At 38.0% G+C, this 21,379-nt stretch overlaps 1 protein-coding gene across 4 annotated transcripts in view; it reads right to left on the bottom strand.

Annotated features, from left to right (window-relative positions):
• Positions 1–21,379, bottom strand: part of RBL1 (RB transcriptional corepressor like 1) — a 91,027-nt gene that overhangs the window by 45,925 nt on the left and 23,723 nt on the right. For all 4 annotated transcript variants that reach the window (XR_010319263.1, XR_010319262.1, XR_010319264.1 and 1 more), the window contains 3 exons: positions 19,497–19,634; positions 16,397–16,561; positions 6,146–6,278 (listed from right to left, as the gene is read on the bottom strand). Coding sequence is in view for 1 of the 4 variants with exons in the window: in XM_003411536.4 (XP_003411584.1) it covers positions 6,146–6,278; positions 16,397–16,561; positions 19,497–19,634 (436 nt within the window). In the remaining 3 variants the exon portion in view is untranslated. The remainder of the gene's footprint in view (positions 1–6,145; positions 6,279–16,396; positions 16,562–19,496; positions 19,635–21,379) is intronic.

Consider the following 21,379-nt stretch of genomic DNA (forward strand, 5'->3'; position numbering starts at 1 on the left):
GTCCTCAAAGTGACATCTTTGCTTTCTAACATGTTAACGAGCTCTTTTGCAGCACATATGCCCAACACAGTATTTTGTTTGATTTCTTGACTGCTGCTTCCATGAGCTTCGATTGCGGATCCAAGTAAAATGAAATCCTTGACAACTTCAATCTTTTCTGCATTTATCATGATGTTGCTTATTGGTCCAGTTGTGAGGATTTTTGTTTTATGTTGAGATGTAATCCTTACTAAAGAATGTAGTCTTTGATTTTCATTAGTAAGTGCTTCAAGTCCTCTCTGCTTTCAGCAAGCAAGGTTTTGTGTCATCTGCATATCACAGGTTGTTAATCAGTCTTTCTCCAATCCTGATGCCCCATTCTTCTTCATATGGTCCAGCTTCTCGGATTATTTTCTCAGCATACAGACTGAATAAGTACGGTGAAAGGACACAACTCTGATGCTCACCTTTCCTGATTTTAAACCGTGCAGTATCCCCTTGTTCTGTTCAAACGACTGCCTCTTGGTCTGTGTATGTATGTATGTACAGTTTAATAAAAATCTTTTCATAGTTCTGGGGATTGTGATAGCAACTCTGATTTCCTGTCTTAAGAAAACAAGTAGAAATCTATATTGTAGCTCCCACTAACCGTTTATAGGAGTCTGTCTGAATACCTTATATTTAAGAAATCCGAGGCAGCCTTTGAATCCAACCAACTAAAAACCAAAAGCAAATTCAGTGCCGTCGAGTCGATTCTGACTCATAGTGACCCTATAGGACAAAGTAGAACTGCCCCATAGAGTTTCCAAGGAATGCCTGGTGGATTCGAACTGCCGACCCTTTGGTTAGCAGCTGTAGCACTTAACCACTACCCCACCAGGGTTTCCTGAATCTAACTAGGAATGTTAAAAGCTGATGTTTCAAGAAAGGCCTCGAAGTATAACATTAAGTTAGCTGAGAACACCTTGAAACTCATCTTTTCCTAGCATAATAAGGGAAAAGTGTAGTGGATACTCAGTTAAAATTTAATGAATACACAAATTAATAAATTGTCTTGTTCTCCTAAGAGTCAAGGATCAATATTATCATTTTCTAAGGACTTCCCTTTATTTGATTCTTTAGCCAGACTTCTACAGAAAGTAAGTTTTTCTCCTAATTATAAAAATAATATATGCCCTCACTCCAACAAGGCTGGCATTAATCCAAAAAACACAAAATAATAAATGTTGGAGAGGCTGTGGAGAGACTGGAACACTTATACACTGCTGGTGGGAATGTCAAATGGTACAACCACTTTGGAAATCGATTTGGTGCTTCCTTAAAAAGCTAGAAATAGAACTACCATATGATCCAGCAATCCCACTCCTCGGAACATATCCTAGAGAAATAAGAGCCTTTACATGAACACCCATGTTTACTGCAGCACTGTTTACAATAGCAAATAGATGGAAGCAATCAAGGTGCCCATCAATGGATGAATGGATAAATAAATTATGGTATATTCACACAATTTTTATTTTTTTTTTTATATTCACACACTGGAATACTACACATGGATAAAGAACAGTGAGGAATCTGTGAAACATTTCATAATGTGGAGGGACCTGGAAGGCATTATGCTGAGTGAAATTAGTCAGTTGCAAAAGGACAAATATTGCATAAGACCACTATTATGAGAACTTGAGAAATAGTTTAAACTGAGAAGAACACATTCTTTTGTAGTTACGAGAGGGGGGAGGGAGGGAGGGTGGGAGAGGGGTATTCACTAATCAGACGATAGATAAGAACTACTTTAGGTGAAGGGAAAGACAACACACAATACAGGGGAGGTCAGCACAACTGGACTAAACCAAAAGCAAAGCAGTTTCCTGAATAAACTGAATGCTTCGAAGGCCAGTGTAGCAGGGGCAGGGGTTTGGGGACCATGATTTCAGAGGACATCTAAGTCAATTGGCATAATAGAATCTATTAAGAAAACATTCTGCATCCCACTTTGCAGAGTGGCATCTGGGGTCTTAAATGCTAGCAAGCAGCCACCTAAGACGCATCAATTGGTCTCAACCCACCTGGAGCAAAGGAGAATGAAGAACACCAAAGGCACAAGGTAATTATGAGCCCAAGAGATAGAAAGGGCCACATGAACCAGAGACTACATCATCCTGAGACCAGAGGAACTAGATGGTGCCCGGCTATAACCGATGACTGCCCTGACAGGGAACACAACAGAGAACCCCTGAGGGAGCAGGAGAGCAGTGGGATGCAGACCCCAAATTCTCATAAAAAGACCAGACTTAATGGTCTGACTGAGACTGGAAGGACCCCGGTGGTCATGGGCCCCAGACCTTCTGCTGGCCCAGGACAGGAACCATTCCCAAAGCCAACTCTTTAGACATGGATTGGACTGGACAGTGAGTTGGAGAGGGATGCTGGTGAGGAGTGAGCTTGTTGGATCAGGTGGACACTTGAGACTATGTTGGCATCTCCTGCCTGGAGGGTAGATGAGAGGGTAGAGGGTGTTAGAAGCTGGCAAAATGGACACAAAAAGAGAGAGTGGAGGAAGAGACCAGGTGGCCTCATCAGGGGGAGAGGAATTGGGAGTATGTAGCAAGGTATATGTAAGTTTTTATGTAAGAGACTGACTTGATTTGTAAACTTTCACTTAAAGCACGGTAAAAATTAAAATATATATATATATGCCATGAATGTTCATAGCAGCATTATTTATAATAGCTGAAAACAACCCAAAAGTCCACCAATTAGTGAAAGGACAAACAAAATGTGGCATACTCATACAATGGAACATTATTCAGCCATAAAAAGGAATGAAGTACTGATACATGGTTACAACATGGATAAACCTTGAAAACATTATTTTAAGTGAAAGAAGCCAGACACAAATGGCCACACACTGTCTGAGTCCATTCATATATCATGTTTAGAATAGGCAAATCCATAGAGACAGAAAGTAGGTTACTGACTTCACGGGACAGCAAGACAGGGGAAAGGGGAACTACTAATGGGTATGAGATTTCTTTTTGGGGTGATGAAATGATCTGGAATTTGACAGTGATGATAGTTGCATAATCTTGTGAATATACTAAAAACCACTGAATTATATACTTTGTATTTTTATTGTGCTTTAGGTAAAAGTTTATATAGCAAAGTAGTTTCTCATATAACAATTAATACACATATTGTTTTGTGATACTGGTTGCCAACCCTGTGACATGTCAACACTCTCCCTTTCTTGACCCTGAGTTCCCTATTTCCATTCGTCCAGCTTTCCTGTCCCCTCCTGCCTTCTCATCCTTGCCCCTGGGCTGGTGTGGCCATTTAGTCTCGAATACTGAACTGCACGTGTTATTGTTTGTTTTATAGGCCTGTCTAATCTTTGGCTGAAGGGTGAACCTCAGGAATGACTTCAGTATTGAGTTAAAAGGGTGTCTGGGGTGAATTATACACTTTAAAAGGCTGAATTTTATGGTGTATAAGTTATATCTCAATAAACAAATAATATATGCTCACTGAAAAAACTTAAAAAATACCAAAAAACTATACTAAAAAAAAGTAATAATCACTCAAAATCCATCAATTGGAGAGAATCAAATTTTGGTGAGTATTCCTCTTTATCTTAGTTCTTAGATCTCTAGCCAGGCTGTAAATACACACACATACTTTAGTATGTGTGAAAATACACAGAAACACACACAAATTATATTCATAAACACACAGACACAGAAACAGTTCTTGCTTTGCACAGTTCTGATATGCATGAATTTCAGTTATCACAATTTAGTTAAGTTAAACCAGTCCTCCAACAAAATGGTTCAAATTTCAGTAACCATAGTATATTAACTTATTCATTGTGAGTAACGGCATAAACTATCAACTCTCCTGCTGGCTCTTTAGTCCACAAATCACTAGTAAATAACAGATGTGCACCATGACTGTGACCTTGGTCACAGTATGTTTGTCATTCAGTTCATGTAGACAGCAAGGCATGTAGTTGTACTGCCTCTTTGTCTGCCAGTGATAAACCCACATGACATTTTATAAAAAGGAACAACTGAAAGAGAGAATTGGTCAAAAAAGATGGAGGTGCGAAAAAGAAGCAAAAAACGATAATGCTGTAAGTGAAATTCAAACAGCATGTCAATGAAGTTACAGAAGAAATAGCTGACTTTGGGAATGTTGACACTGGTGCTGTTCAAAGGACTCTCAATATACAGCCAAAGGAACTTTCATAAATGAGGAAAGTTGTTGTGACAAAGAGTAGGAAGATGTTCAAGAAAAAGTGATGACAGCAAAAAACTCCACATGAAAGGAATTGTCAGAGGTATTTCAAGGCATTGAAAGTACAAAGTACAAAATGTTAGAAGGTGATCCAAACTTAGAAAGAAACGTGACAATTTGCCAAGACACAGAAAGGACAATAATAAGAGGCAGCAAGCCCTGTTTAAACTACTCTTGATTTAAGTTTTTTGTTTTTTAATTTATATACATATACATTCTTCATTGTCCTTTAAGTGAAAGTTTACAGCTCAAGTTAGTTTCTCATACAAAAATTGATACACACATTGTTACGTGACCCTAGTTGCTCTCTGTATAAAAGCACATTCCTCCTTCCCGCTCCGGATTTCCCGTGTCCGTTCAATCAGCTCCTGTCCACCTCTGCCTTCTCATCTCACCTCTGGACAGGAGCCGCCCATTTAATCTCATGTATCTACTTGAACTAAGAAGCACACTCTTCATGAGTATCATTTTATGTCTTACAGTCCAGTGTAATCTTTGTCTGAAAAGTTGGCTTCGGGGATGGGTTTAGTTCTGGGTTAAGAGAGAGTCCGGGCCAGGTCGTCCGGGGTTCCTCCATTCTCAGTCAGACCATTAAGTCCGGTCTTTTTATTAGAATTTGAATTCTGCACCCCATTTTCCTCCTGCTCCATCAGGAACTCTCTGCTGTGTTCTCTGTCAGGGTGTTCACTGGTGGTAGCCACGCACCATCTAGTTCTTCTGGTCTCAGGCTGACGGAGTCTCTGGTTTATATGGCCCTTTCTCTCTCTTTGGCACTGGGTTTCTGTCTCTTGGGCTAATATTTTCCTTGACTCTTTGACCAACTGATGCATCTTAGATGGTCACTTGCTAGCTTTTAAGACCCCAGATGCCACTCACCAAAGTGGGATACAGAACATTTTCTTAATATATACATACTTTTTTCCTTAAAAAAAAAAAAAAAAAAAGACCTTTAATTCAATGCTGGTACTGTTTGAAATTTTAATGTACTTAATATTAGATTTCCTATTTTTTCATTTTTCTAAACATTAACTGACAGGAGAGTTTCTAATGTTTTAACAAAATTTTTAAAGAACAAGTAGAACAATCATAATTATTCCCATAGATTATTAAGACCGCTTTGCATGGTTTCAGTTTGCACAGTCATTTTTATGGTTCCACACTGCATGCAAAGTAAGGACTGTGTATGTGCACTCATGCATGCACGCGTGTACACACATAATTACAGCCTGAAAATGGATCTAGAGCTACCCCAATAAGTAACCTGAATACTAGTTTGTCTGAGGTTTGTTCAGGGACACTGTATGTTCAGTAGATTTTCTCCACTGATTTAAAAAAAAATTTAAGAAGATGAACACATCAATTTGCTACTTTATAGGAAAAAAGGAGGAACGCGCTCACATTTTCCTACTAGTAAGGCTCAAAATGAACCATTTTCAGAGAGCATAAATAAGTCATATTTTAGATGCATTTAAGCACCTCAAAGAGAATAAAAGTTCTCAGCTTTAAATATTTACCTTTCTATATGGACATACACAAAGAAATTTTGTCAAATATGGAAAGGTAGATATGTAGCTTATTTAAAGCTTTCCATAAGCATTTAGGAAAGGCTGCACATGTTTATTAAAAGGTCAAAATACTACTTCCACAATATCAAAATCAGACTGAAAATTCTATTACTTTAATATAAATAGGTATACAATAAGCCACACAAACACTCAATTCATTTAGGGTGTTGGTACAAGCATGAAGCCGCTTTTGAAATCCTGATGAAGAAATTAAATTCCTTAATAATATATTAGCAAAACTTGAAATTTCCTCTGAAAAAAAACGATCTTTAATGAATATTTTGCAATCTTAAGACTCTTGAACCTACCCCTTCGAAGACTCCCACTGTCAGTCCGAACTTCTTTGACGCGTGGATGCATTATAGGAGACATTGGCATCATGGGAAGATGTCCCTGTACACTTCCCCCATTCCCTGTTTCAAAGTTATTTGGGAATATAACCTGTAGAAAACAAAAGCTTTGCTTTATATACAAATAAACCCACCAACTGAAACTTACAATGGAAAGAGTGAGGAAAAGTTTTAAATTTAGTTTCTATTGTATTTCCCTTTCCTTCTTCATTCTTTGCAAAATATAACAACTTCCATAAAGTTCTCCATCATTATTGCTTTCCCATATATGGAAAGAATTCACTTCACTTAATCTTGTAATTTATCTATTTAAGTTTACTGAACACTAGAAGTAAACCTATGAGATAGGCACTATCACCCTCCATCTACTGATGAGAAAAATTGAGGTTCAAAATGTGAAAGTTCCTCAAAGTAACTCCAACTAAGTAACAGACCCAGGGCTTGAACTCAAATCCCTTTACCTCAAGCATAGCTGTTTCCACTTTCCTAATGGATTCTAGAGTAAAAATACTGAAGATTGCTCAATTAATCACAGTCTGCTGCAAAAGACTAAGAAGCATGGAAGACAGATTTCCAGAAACCACTTTGTTTTTAATTCTTCTTGGTCTTGGGGAGTTCCTCCAGTAGTTTGGGATTAGGGAAAAATTCAAGAAGGTTAATAAACTATAAGGTACAGAAAAGCAAAGAGGAGCTCCGAAGAACAGCACAGAAATGGAGAAATAAAACTCTATTTCTCACATGATACTAAACTGTTAAATGTGTGATATGTGTGTAAAGGCACATACTTTTTTTTTTTTTTAAATTCTAAATATCACCAAGGAAGAGTTTAACTCTTTACATAGACATTTGAAAAATTAAAAATGATAGGTCTAGATTTCCACATGCAAAAGAATGCTGGACCAATGCCTCACACCAGACATGAAAACTGACTCAAAATGGATCCCACTTATAAGAAATATCTAGAATAAGCAAATGCATAGACCAAAGTTAATTAATGGTTACCAGCAACTGGGAGGAGAACAGAATGTGAATTATTGCTAGAAGGGTACTGAGTTTCTGTTTGGGGTGTGTAAAACCTGGAAATAGCGGTGATGGTGAGGTTATCACAACGTGGTGAGTATGTAATGTCACTGAATTGTACACTTAAAAATGGTTAAAATGGCAAACTTTTTGTTATGTATATTTCAAAATAAATTTTTTAAATGACAGGATAAAAGGTTTTTTAGCTCTCACACCAAAACCAAAAGCAACAAAAGAATATGTAAATTAGATATCATCAAAATTAAAAACAGAGAGGTGGGGCCAAGACAGTGGAGTAGTCAGATGCTTCCTGTGGTCCCTCTTACAACAAAGACCCGAGAAAACAAGTGAATCGATTATATATGACAATCTAGGAGCCTTGAACATCAAAGACAAAGTTGAGAAGTCGGACTGAGTGGCAGGGGGAGGCAGAGGCAGTTCAGAAGCGAGGATTTGCCAGATCTGACCTGGCTGGCACCAGCATCCTACAGACTGGATCAGCAGGCGTGGGCACGCTGAGACAAGCAGTGGCGCTTGGGATGCGTTTTCCAAATTGGGAGAAACGGAGCTGCGGAGTCTGCCCAAGTGTCCAGAACCAAAGAGGAGCAGTGCTCAATCGGCGAAAGATTAAGTACAAGCATCTAACCTACCGCACAGATCCCCTATTTGGGAAGTGCCTCTCTCCAGGTAACCTGCCTCCTCCCCACTCTGCTCCGGTCCCAGTCTGGCTTCAGCGATTGTTACACCCTCTGGGCTGTAAGTAGGACCCATTGAAGTGCCCTGAGCCATTCTCCTGGCTTTGGAGAGCAAACAAATTAACGAACAGGGAAAAAATAATCTCCCAGCTCCCCTAAACTGGGAACTCAGGGCAGACACAACCCCTTGGCCTAGGCACAGGCATAAGAGGTCCACGGGCTTTGAACGCTTTTCACCCTGGCCTAGACCTGTGTGGGCTCATTTCAACAGCACAGGCCCTCATTAGCACAGTACAACAGCTTATGTACGTGAAGCCTATTTTCAACTGCATCAGTTATAAGGGGGAGTGGCAGATTCAAGACATTTGACGCCACCCTACCCATTAAGCAGGCTCTTCACCTACCCCACGTGAGGGGCCTGAGGGCTGGTGGCTCTATCCTTTCCTCTTAGCCACCTGTGACAGGGGTCCAAGAATAAGTGGTGCCCCCCAGTCCTTACACTCAACAGCACTGGGTGCCCGTAGTCCAGCTATAAAACCCACCCACTTCTGCACTCTGGGAACAAAGACACGCCTTCCACCCAGACACTCAGCGGCAGCTGGCAGCCTGCTGCCTTGCTCAGCACACGACTCCCTATGGCAGCCAGATACCTGCACCTACTCCAATCACCCCTAACCATCTAGCACTGTAGCTGTAGCTGAGAGCCTGCACCACACACTTGGTGACTGATGACCTGGACACCTGAGCTGAATCCACAGAAGAAAATAAACACGACTCCTGGGCTCACATGCCAAGTAACAGCTCTAATCACCTGGAGACAGGACGTTAGAGCTTCAAAGGCGCCAATAATCAAAGTACCTCACACGACCAGCCTATTTGGGCATACCAAAACAAAACAAAAAGAGAAGCAAAGACACATTGAGCAAACATAACATAATGATAATAACTTATTGATGAAGTCAATATCAAATCACATAAAGAGGCAGACCATGATGGCTTCCGAAACAAAGACAAAGAAACCTTCTGGAGAAAGAGAACTTCTTAGAATTACCAGAGGTAGAATTCAAAAGATTAATATACAGAGCTCTTTAACAGATCAGGAAAGAGATCAGGCAAAATGAAGAACAAGTCAAGGAACACACAGACAAAGTAACAGAGGAACTTAAGAGGGTTATACAAGAGCATAATGAAAAATTTAACAGGCTGCAAGAATCCATAGAGAGATAGCAAACAGAAATCCAAAACATTAACAATAAAATTTCAGATTTAGACAACTCAGTAGAAAGTCAGAAGAGCAGAATTGAGGCAATGGAAGTCAGAATTAGTGAGACTGAAGACAGAGCACTTGACACTAACTTATTTGAGGAAAAATCAGATAAAAGAATTAAAAAAAATGAAGAAACCCTAAGAATTATATGGGACTCTATCAAGGGGAATAACCTATAAGCGACTGGAGTACCAAAACAGGGGGAGATAACAAAAATACAGAGAACTGTTGAAGATTTGTTGGCAGAAAACTTCGTTGATATCATGAAAGATGAGAAGATATCTATCCAAGAAGTTCACTGAACCCCAGGAACGGCAGATCCCAAAAGAAAGTCACCAAGACATACTATAATCAAATGTGCCAAAACCAAAGATAAAGAGAGAATTTTAAGAGCCGCTAGGGATAAACAAAAAGTTATCTACAAAGGAGAGTCAATAAGACTAAGCTCTGACTACTCAGCAGAAACCACACAGGCAAGAAGGCAATGGGATGACATATATAAAGCCTTGAAGGAAAAAAACTGCCAGCCAAGAATTATATATCCAGCAAAACTGTCTCTCAAATATGGTGGCAAAATTAGGGCACTTCTAGGTAAACAGAAGTTTAGGGAATTTGCAAAAACCAAACCAAAATTACAAGAAATACTAAAGGGAGTGCTCTGGTTAGAGAATCAGTAACATCAGATAACAACCCAAGACTAGAACACAGGAAGAACAACCAGGTATCAACCCAGATAGGAAAGTTACAAATAAATCAAAGCTAAAACACTGAAAATAGAGAAACAGAGACGTCAATATGTAAAAGATGACAAAATTAAAACAAAAAAGAGGTACTAAATAATGCAGTCATAGATCTTTTATATGGAGAAGAAGCCAAGGTGATATCAGGAAATAAGAAGATTGGTTTAAACTTAGGAAAATATTAAGGTAACCACAAAGGAAACTAATACTCCTACACATCAAAATAAAAAACAAGAAAAACATAAAGACTCAGCAAATACAAAACCAACAACAATGAAAAAGATGAAAAGAAAATACATTAAAAAAACAGCACAGAAAATTAAGTGGAACAAAGAAACTGTCAACAACACACACACAAATACATCAAAATGACAGCACTAAACTCATACCTATTAATAATTACGCTGAATGTAAATGGACGAAATGCACCAATTAAGAGACAGAGAGTGGCAGAATGGATTAAAAACAAGATCCGTCTATATGTTGCCTACAAGAGACATGACTTAGACTTAAAGACAGCAACAAACTAAAACTCAAAGGATGGAGAAAACATATATCAAGCAAACAACAATCAGAAAAGAGCAGGATTGGCAATATTAATCTCTGACAAAATAGACTTTAAAACAAAATCCACCACAAAGGATAAGGACACTATTTAATGATTAAAGGGTCAATACACCAGGAGGACATAACCATAATAAATATTTACACACCCAATGACAGGGCTCCAAAATACATGAAACAAACTCTAACAGCATTGAAAAGAGAGACAGACAGCTTCAAAAAACAGTACAAGATTCAATACACCACTTTCAGTGAAGGACAGAACATCCAGAAAGAAGCTCAGTAAAGACACAAAATATCTACATTACACAATCAACCAACTTGATCCCACTGACATATATAGAACACTCCACCCAAGTGCAGCCAAGTATACTTTCTTTTCCAAAACACATGGAACATTCTCCAGAACAGACCACATATTAGGCCACAAAGCCAGCCTTAACAGAATCCACAACATCGAAATATTACAAAGCATCTTTTCTGACCATGAAGCCACAAAATTAGAAACCAATAACAGGAAAAGCAAGGAAAAAAAATCAAACACGTGGAAACTGAACAACACCTTGATCAAAAACTACTGGGTTATATAAGAAATTAAGGGTGGAATAAAGAAATTCACAGAACCAAATGAGAATGAAAATACATCCTACCAGAACCTTTGGAACACAGCAAAAGCAGTGTTCAGAGGTCAATTTATAGCAATAAATGCACAAATACAAAAAGAAGAAAGGGCCAAAATTAAAACATTAACCCTACAACTAGAAAAAATAGAAAGAGAGCAGCCAAAGAAGCCCTTGGGTACCAGAAGAAAGGAGATAATAAAAATTAGAGTGGAATTAAAAGAAATAGAGAATAGAAAAACAATTTAAAGAGTTAACAAGGCCAAAGGCTGGTTCTTTGAAAAGATCAACAAAGTTGATAAACCACTGACCAAACTGACAAAGAAAAACAGGAGAGGAAGCAAATAACCTGAGTAAGAAATGAGATGGGTGATATCACAACAGACCCAACTGAAATGAATCATAACAGAATACTATGAAAAACTGTATTCCAACAAATTTGAAAACCTAGAGGAAATGGACAAATTTCTAGAAACTCACTACCTACCTAAACTGACACAAACAGAGAAGAACATCTAAATTAACCTGTAACAAAAGAAATTAAAGAGGTTAATTCGCTCCCAACAAAAAAAAAGCTCTGGCCTGGATGGCTTCACTGGAGAATTTTATCATACTTTCAAGAGAAGCGTTAACCCTACTACTACTAAAGGTATTTCAGAGCATAGAAAAGGATGGAACACTCCTGAGCTCATTCTATGAAACCTGCATAACCCCGATACCAAAACCGGGTAAAGACACCACAAAAAAGAAAACTACAGACCAATATCCCTCCCGAACACAAATGCAAAAATGCTCAAAAAAGCCCTTGCCATTCAACAACATATCAAAAAAGTAATTCACCAGGACCAAGTGGGATTCACACCAGGGATGCAGGGATGGTTCAACATTAGAAAAACAATCAATGTAATCCATCACATAAATAAAACAAAAGACAAGAACCACATAATCTTACCAACTGAAGCAGAAAAGGCATCTGATGAAGTCCAACACCCATTCACGATAAAAACTCAGCAAAATAGGAATAGAAGGGAAATTCAACATAGTAAAGGGCATGTATACAAAGCCAACAGCCAATATCATCCTAAATGGAGTCTAAAAGTATTCCCCTTGAGATTGGGAACCAGACAAGGATGCCCTTTATCACCACTCTTATTCAACATTGTGCTGGCAGTTCTAGCCAGAGCAATAAGCCAAGTAAAAGAAATAAAGGGCATCCAAATTGGTAAGGAAGAAGTAAAAATATCCCTATTTGCAGACGATATGATTTTATTCACAGAAAACCCCAAAGAATCCACAAGAAAACTACTGGAATTAATAGAAGATTTCAGCAAAGTATCAGGGTACAAGATAACATACAAAAATCAGTTGGATTCCTCTACACCAAGAAAGAGAACTTCTAAGAGGAAATCAAATCAATACCATTTACAATAGCCCCCAAGAAGATAAAATACACAGGAATAAATCTAACTAGAAACATGAAAGACCTATACAAAGGAAACTACAAGACACTACTCCAAGAAACCAAGAGACCTATATAAGTGAAAATACATACCTTGCTCATGGATAGGAAGACGCAACATTGTGAATATGTCAATTCTACTCAAAGCGATCTACAGATACAATGCAATCCTGATCCAAATTTCAATGACATTTTTTAACGAGATGGAGAAACAAAGCACCAACTTTATATGGAAAGGGAAGAGGCCCCGGATAAGTAAAGGGTTACTGAAGAAGAAGAACAAAGTGGGAGGCCTCCTACTACCTGATTTTAGAACTTATTATACCGCCATGGTAGTCGAAACAGGCTCATACTGGTACAACAACAGATACATAGATCAGTGGAACAGAATTGAGGATCCAGACGTAAATTCATCCGCCTATGAGCAGCTGTTATTTCACAAAGGCCCAAACTCCATTAAATAGGGAAAAGACAGTCTCTTTAACAAATGGTGCTGATGTAACTGGATATCCATCTGCAAAAAAAATGCAACAAGACCCGTGCCTCATACCATGCACAAAAACGAGCTCAAAATGGATCAAAGACCTAAATATAAAATCTAAAACGATAAAGATCAGGGAAAAAATAAAATAGGAATAATGCTAGGTGCCCTAATACTTGGCATAAACAGAATACAAATGATAACTAACAATGCACAAACACCAGAAGAGAAACTAGATAACCAGGAGCTTCTAAAAATTAAACACTTATGTTCATCAAAAGACTTCACCAAAAGAGTAAAAAGACAACTACAGACTGGGAAAAAATTTTTGGTTACGACATATCCAATCAGCATCTAATCTCTAAAATGTACAAGATACTGTAAAACTTCAACCACAAAAAGACAAATAACCCAATTAAAAAATGGGCAAAGGATATGAACACTTTGCCAAAAGAGACATTCAGGCAGCTAACAGATACATGAGGAATGGCTCACGATCATTAGCCATTAGAGAAATGCAAATTAAAACTATAATGAGATACCATCTCACCCCAACAAGGTTAACATTAATCCAAAAAACAAAATAATAAATACTGGAGAGGTTGTAGAGAGATTGGAACACTTATATACTTCTGGTGAGAATGTAAAATGGTACAACCACTTTGGAAATTGATTTGGCGCTTCCTTAAAAATCTAAAAATAGAGGTACCATACGACTCAGCAATCCCATTCCTTAGAATATATCCTAGAGAAATTAGAACTACCACATGAATAGATATATGCACACCCATGTTCTCTGCAGCACTGTTCACAATAGCAAAAAGATGGAAACAATGTAGGAGCCCGTCAACAGACGAATGGATCAACAAATTATGGTACATTCACACAGTGGAATACTATGCAACGATAAAGAACGATGGATCCACGAAACATGATATAGATGAATCTGGAAGGTATTATGCTGACTGAAATTATTCAGTCACAAAAGGACAAATATTACATGAGACCACTATTGTAAGAACTTAAGAAAAGGTTTAAACACAGAAGAAAACATTCTTTGACAGTTCCAAGGGTAGAGAGGGAGGGAGCGGGGAATTCACTAACTAGATACCCAAAAAACCCATAGTAGGCGAGAATTATCTTAGGAGAAGGGAAGGACAACACACAATATGGGGGAAGTCAGAACAACTGGAACCAAACCAAAAGCTAAGAAGTTCCTGAACACAATCAAACACTTCGAGGGACAGAACAGCAGGGGCAGAGTCTGGGGACCATAGTTTCGGGGGACATCTAGGTCAACTGACAAAACAGTTTATTAAGAAAATGTTCTGCATCCCACTTTGGTGAGTGGCATCTGTGTTCTTAGAAGCTAGTGAGCGACCATCTAAGATGCATCAATTGGTCCCAACCCACCTGAAGCAAAGGAGAATGAAGAACACCAAAGACACATGAAAAATACTAGCCCAAGAGACAAAAGGGGCTGCGTAAACCAGAGACTCCATCCGCCTGAGAACAGAACTAGATGCTGTCCAGCTACCACCAATGACTGCCCTGACAGGGAACACAACAGAGAGTCACTGATGGAGCCAGAGAAAAGGGGTACAGAATTCAAATTCTAATTAAAAATACCAGACTTAATGGTTTGACTGAGACTGGAGGGACCCCAGAAGACATGGCCCCCAGGCTCTCTGTTAATCCAAAACTAAAACCATTCCTGAAGCCAACTCTTCAGACAAAGATTACACTGGAGTATAAGACATAAAATGATACTCATAAACGGTGTGTGTCTCAGTTCAAATATATTCATGATGTTAAATGGGCAGCTCTTGTCTGGAGATGAGATGAGAATGCAAAAAGGGATAAGAGCTGGCTGAATGGACACAGGAAATCTGGGGTGGAAAGGGGGAATGTGCTGTCACATCACAGGGATAGCAACTAGGGTCACATAACAATGTGTGTCTAAATTTTTGTATGAGAAACTAACTTGAGCTGCAAACTTTCACCTAAAGCACAATGAAAAAATTTTTTTTTAAACATTTGTGCTGCAAAGGATACCATCAAGAAAGTAAAATAATGATACATAGACTGGAACAGAATTTTTGCAAATCGTGTACCTGGTAAGGCATTTGTATCTAGAATATATAAAGAACTACTACAACTCAATAATAAAAAGACAAATAGCTCGATGAAAAAATGGGCAAAGAATGTGAATAAACTATAACTAATGGCCAGTAAACACATGAAAAGATGCTCAACATCATTAGCCGTCAGGGAAATGGAAATCAAAATCACAATGAGGTACTACTTCATACCCACTAGGATGGCTATAACAAAAAAAGACAGGTAACAAGTGCTGGAGCAAAGATGTGATGAAATTGGAACTCTTATACTCTGGTTAGAATGTAAAATGGTGTAGCTGCTTTGGAAAACAGACTCACAGTTCCTCTAAATGTTAAACAGAGTTACTGTATAATCCAACAATTCCAATCCTAGGTATATACCCAAGAAAAATGAAAACACATGTCCACATAAACACTTGAATATGAACGTTCACAGCAGCATTATTCATAATAGTCAAAAGATTGAAACAACCCAAACGTCCATAAATTGATGAATGGACAAATAAAATGTAACATATCCATACAACAGAATATTATTCAAAATAAAGAAATGAAATACTAATACACCCTACAACATGGATGAACCCTAAAAGAATTAGACTATAAGTGAAAGAAGCCAGTCACAGAGGACCACATATTGTATGATTCCATTTACATGAATCATCTAGAATAGGTAAGTCTATAGGCAGAAACCCTGATGGCGTAGTGGTTAAGTGCTATGGCTGCTAACCGTAGAGTCGGCAGTTCAAATCCGCTAGGCGCTCCCTGGTAACTCTATGGGGCAGTTCTACTCTGTCCTGTAGGGTCACTATGAGTCGGAATTGACTGGAAGGCACTGGGTTTGGTTTTTTTGGTTTTATAGGCAGAAAATTGACTGGTGGTTGCCTAGGGCTCAAGGGACCGAGGAGAAATGACTGGACTGCTAATGAATATGGTGCTCCTTTTTGGGGTGACGAGAATGTTCTAAAATTGACTGTGGTAATAGCTGAAAAACTGTGAATATACTAAAAACCATTGACCTGTACACTTTAAATGGATGAATTTTTTGTTACATGAATTTATCTTAATAAAGCTGTTATCAAAAATTGATTGTGGTGATGCTTTTACAACTCTGTGAATACACTAAAAACCACTGAATTGTATACTTTAAATGGGTGAATTGTATGGCCCGCCAATTATACCTCCATAAAGTTATTATTAAAAAAAAGAAAACACTGGGAGTACCAGCCCTGCCCTAACTCACTTCTTCACAGGTAGGAACTTTGTTTGCAGAAGCCTGGAGAGCCTCCCACAGCGCGGAATCATGACTCCAAGCTAAGCTCTCCAAAATCTGTTCTTCGATGCTGTTCAGGTGTTTAACCATGTCCCTCGAGAGCCCCTCTTCTGAGCGAATCACCACCTCAATAACCTGGAAAGGGGAAAATTGAGAAGGCAATGTGGTTTCAAGCTATCACCTCTAGACTGGGCTTCCATATATGACTGGCTCTGGCTTTACTATGTAACACAGAACCAATGACATTTTTGAACCATAATTCTGTGGCTTATTAATACCTTGTAATTTATAAAGAAGCTTTAAGATCTTCCAAATATTTTCATGAGAATTTGGGGTCTACATCCCACTGGTCTCCTGCTCCCTCAGGGGTTCTTTGTTGTGTCCCCTGTCAGGGCCATCATCGGTTACGACCAGGCACCATCTAGTTCTTCCAGTCTCAGGATGATGTAGTTGCTCGTTCATGTGGCCCTGTCTGTCTCTTGGGCTCGTAATTACCTTGTGCCCTTGGTGTTCTTCGTTTTCCTTTGATCCAGGTGGGTTGAGACTCATTGATGCATCTTAGATGGCCACTTGTTACTGTTTAAGACCCCAGACACCACTCCTCAAAGTGGGATGCAGAATGTTTTCTTAATAGATTTTATTATGCCAATTGACTTAGATGTCCCCTGAAACCATGGTCCCCAAACCTCTGCCCCTGCTATGCCGACCTTTGAAAAAAAAGCATTCAGTTTATTTCGGAAACTTCTTTGCTTTTGGTTTAGTGCTGTTGTGCTGACCTCCCCTGTATTGAGTGTTGCCCTTCCCTTCACCTAAAGTAGTTCTTATCTACTATCTAATTAGTAAATATCCCACTCCCACCCTCCCTCCCTCCCTCCCCCCCTTCTAACCACAAAAGAATGTGTTCTTCTCAGTTTAAACTATTTTTCAAGTTCTTATTATAGTGGTCTTATACAGTATCTTTTGCAACTGACTAATTTCACTTAGCATAATGCCTTCCAGGTAGTCTGAGGCTAGAAGGACCCCAGTGGTTGTGGCCCCCAGATCTTCTGCTGGCCCAGGACAGGAATCATTCCCGAAGCCAACTCGTCAGACATGGATTGGACTGGACAATAGGTTGGAGAGGGATGCTGGTGAGGAGTGAGCTACCTAGATCAGGTGGACACTCGAGACTATGTTGGGATCTCCTGACTGGAGGGGAGATGTGAGGGTAGAGGGGGTTAGAAGCTGGCAAAATGGACACAAAAAGAGAGAGTCGAAGGAGGGAGTGGGCTGTCTCATCGGAGGGAGAGTAATTGGGAATTATGTAGCAAGGTGTATGGAAGTTTTTATGTGAGAGACTGTAAACTTACACTTAAAGCACAATAAAAATTATTAAAAAATATATTTTCACCTATCTTTCTGTTTTTCATGATTTATTTTATACATAAAAAATTGAGTAGAAACTAGTCAATAGTCCAACAGTGGTAGAAGTTGCATCTTGGGTTCCAAGTTCAGTGCTATTTTGAATTTACTGCCCCTTTCAGACTATTCTTCCCAATATCTCAAAAATACAGAATGAACAAAGTATTTAAAAATAACTTTTCTTACATAAAGTATAATTCCTTTTTAATAAGGGGAAATAATCTAGAACAAAGTCTGGAAGTATACCCATAAAAATATTTATAGTGTGTTTTTTAAGAGGGGTGATAGAATTACAGGTTATTTTAATATTTACATTTATCTGTATTTTCTGTTTTTCTTCAGTGAACATGTATTATTTATATGGTTAGAAAAGGGCATTTAGCTTCTTGAATGAAACATGAATTTTATAAATAAAAATAAATTACTTTAGGTCATGGGCAAAAACTAAACGTTCCCTGGTGACTATACCTTGAACAAAGTTGTAACATTTCCAAATGCAAAATTTGAACACACATATCAACGTTAAAGCAAATATATATAGCAAATTTTCCCTAAGAATCTAAAAAATGTTTTAACTACACTCAGTAAACAATTCAATTGGATAAGCTTTTTTACACCTTTAACTCAGGCATGCTTTAGGTATAAAACTTTAACCTTCGAACTAATTTTTCTATCATCAATAGTTTTAAAGGAGCACAGATAACTAAATATTAACTAAATTATGCCAATAAGCATAACAGTGGCATGACACTAGTCTTAAATTTGGGCAAGACCAATTGCATTCAAGTAGATTCTGACTCATGGTGACCTGATGCGTGCAGAGTAGAACTGCACTCCACAGGGTTTTCGAGGCTGTGACTTTATGGAAGCAAGACTGCCACGGCTTTCTTCCGAAGCACCTCTGGGTGGGTTCAAACCATCAACCTTTCAGTTAGTAGTCAAGAGCTCAGCTGTCTGTGCCGCCCAGGGACACATTAGATACTAGATACTAAAATTAAAAAAAAATTAAGTAATATTAAATGCTAAATGTGATGATATAGCTCAGTAGCTTTGACCTCTATGTTTTATAAGAAAAAGGTTAACGAACAGCTCTAGCAGAAAAAAAGGGGAGGTAAACAAGATTCGTCCACCCTGAATTAGCTCAAATTTGGGAAAGGGGCATGATCAGTTTTTGTAACATCATCAGTTAAGACTGTCACCAAAATCAAAATTAAACCTTTTCTTTTTTCCTCTGTGAACATTTTTGTTCATCATACATCTACTTAATAGGTATGATTTTCATTTATAAATACGGAAAATTTCAAGTACTTAGTTCTGCATCTATTTAATAGCTATAAATATGGAATATTTCAAGTTAAGTACTTAATTCCACATCTATTTAATAGTTATGATTTTCATGCATAAATATGGAAAATTTCAACTTAAGCACTTAGTTCCAGATTATATTTGGGAGTCAGTGACAGGAAAACTGAAGCTGTGGGATTGGCTTAAATTGCTGACACTTTCATCCTCTCCATTTTGTCCTTGATTCCACCCAAAAGGAATATATATTTTCATGATGCTTCTGGAAATATTTTCCACACATCACAACAGGTTGTTTCTTCAGCACTAAGATGAATACAGTGTTTATGTGAGGAACACCATTAACAGAACTTTGTTTTCATCTCACCTTATAAAAATAAAACGGTTGCAAATTGAGAACTTCAATGATCCAGGGAAAAGTACGAGGTGAGCTATAGGCAAAGAGCACAATTTCCAAACAACAGGCCATCAACGAATGATGAAATATATCCTGTTCTAAAAGAACCTTGGGGAAGAAAAAGACCACAGTTTACTATTTTCCAGCAATTTCAGTCTTTGTCATTCTATGAAGAAGACTACAGAAATAAGATAAATGAACTTATGCAAATTCTGTTGTACAAAATTGCCAGAGATAAAAATCAAAGTTCTCAAATTGGTAGAGAGTTTTTTTTTTTTAATAATATCCGATCTTGCTCAGTGGTAGATCTTAAGTTTAAATGAGGTGTACACAACAAAATGCTTTGAAATTTGAACAAATAATAGTCAATATTTCCATCAAGAAAAAAGCATTATGATTGGTTCTTTTTTAATGACAATCAACTGTTTGTCAACGTAAGGCTTTATTAATCAAAACACTAAAATGGAAAGTGTTATGGATTGAATTCTGTCCCCAAAACTTTATGTTAAAGTCCTGACCCCTGCACCTGTAAATACGACCCTGTTTGGAAATAGGAGTTTTCTTCTGTCAGCCAATGAGGTCACTATGAAGAAAATGACATTGGCAACTTGAAACTAAAAGCACGGAAAAAGATATACCAGGTAAACATTAATCAAAAGAATGCAGAATATTAACATCAGATAAAGTAGACTTCAGAGCAAAGAAAATTACCAGGGACAGGGAGGGACATTACATAATGATAGAAGAGTCAATCCAACAAAAGAATCTTATTCAGCCATAAAGAGAAATGAAGTTCTGATACATACTATGACATAGATGAACCCTGAAAATATTATGCTAAGTGAAAGAAGCCAGAAACAAAAGAGCAAGCATTGTACGATCCCACTTACATGAAATATTTAGAATAGACAAATGCAAAGAGACAGAAAGTAGATCAATGTTTACCAGGGGCTTTGGGGACGAGGGATAGGGAGTTATTATTTAATGGGTACAGGGCTTCTGTTCAGGGTGATGAAAAAGTTTTGGAAATAAACAGTGGTGGTGGTTGTACAAAAAACTAAAGGGGGGCAGAGGGAGAGGGCAGGAATCAATTCACCAAGAACACATAGCAATCCTAAATATGTATGTACCAAACAGCAGAGCTATAAAATATGCAGGAAAAGAAAAATACAAAACAAAAAACCTGATAGAACTAAAAGGCCAAATAGACAAATCCACAATTATATTTGGAAATTCAATATTCTTTTCTTAATTGATTAAAAAACTGGACAGAAAATCAGCAAGGATTTAGAAAAATTCAACACCACCATCAACCAACAGGATCTAATTGACATTTATAGAACACGCCACCCAACAACAGCAGAACACACGTTCTTTCCAAGTGTCCTCAGAACATTTACCAAGATAAAGCATATGCTGGGCTATTTAAAAAAAAAAAGAATTAAAATCATACACAGTGTGTTATAAAATTATAGAAAAAAGATTAGTGGTCGAGGCGAGTGAGAGTGACAATAAAGGGGTAGCAGGAGGGAAATCTGTGTGTTGACACAACAGTCTTATATTTTTTAAAAATATTTGATTGTGTTTTTGGTGAAAGTTTACACAGGAAATTAGGTTTCATTTAATGATAACCATACAAATTGTTCAGAGACGTTGGTTACGTTTGCCACAATGCGTTAACATTCTCATGAGCATTTCCTTCTGGACGTCTTGCTTCTAGTAATCTGGTTCCCTGTTCCCTATTCTTTCATCCTTGTTTTAGGGTAATTGTTGACCACTTGGTCTCATACAGATGATTTTTAAAAGGTGCATAGTGTTTACTGGTAATATTCTTTATCTTATGAGCCAACCTG

Source organism: Loxodonta africana, chromosome 24 (genome assembly GCF_030014295.1).
Source record: "Loxodonta africana isolate mLoxAfr1 chromosome 24, mLoxAfr1.hap2, whole genome shotgun sequence".
NCBI lineage: Eukaryota > Metazoa > Chordata > Mammalia > Proboscidea > Elephantidae > Loxodonta > Loxodonta africana.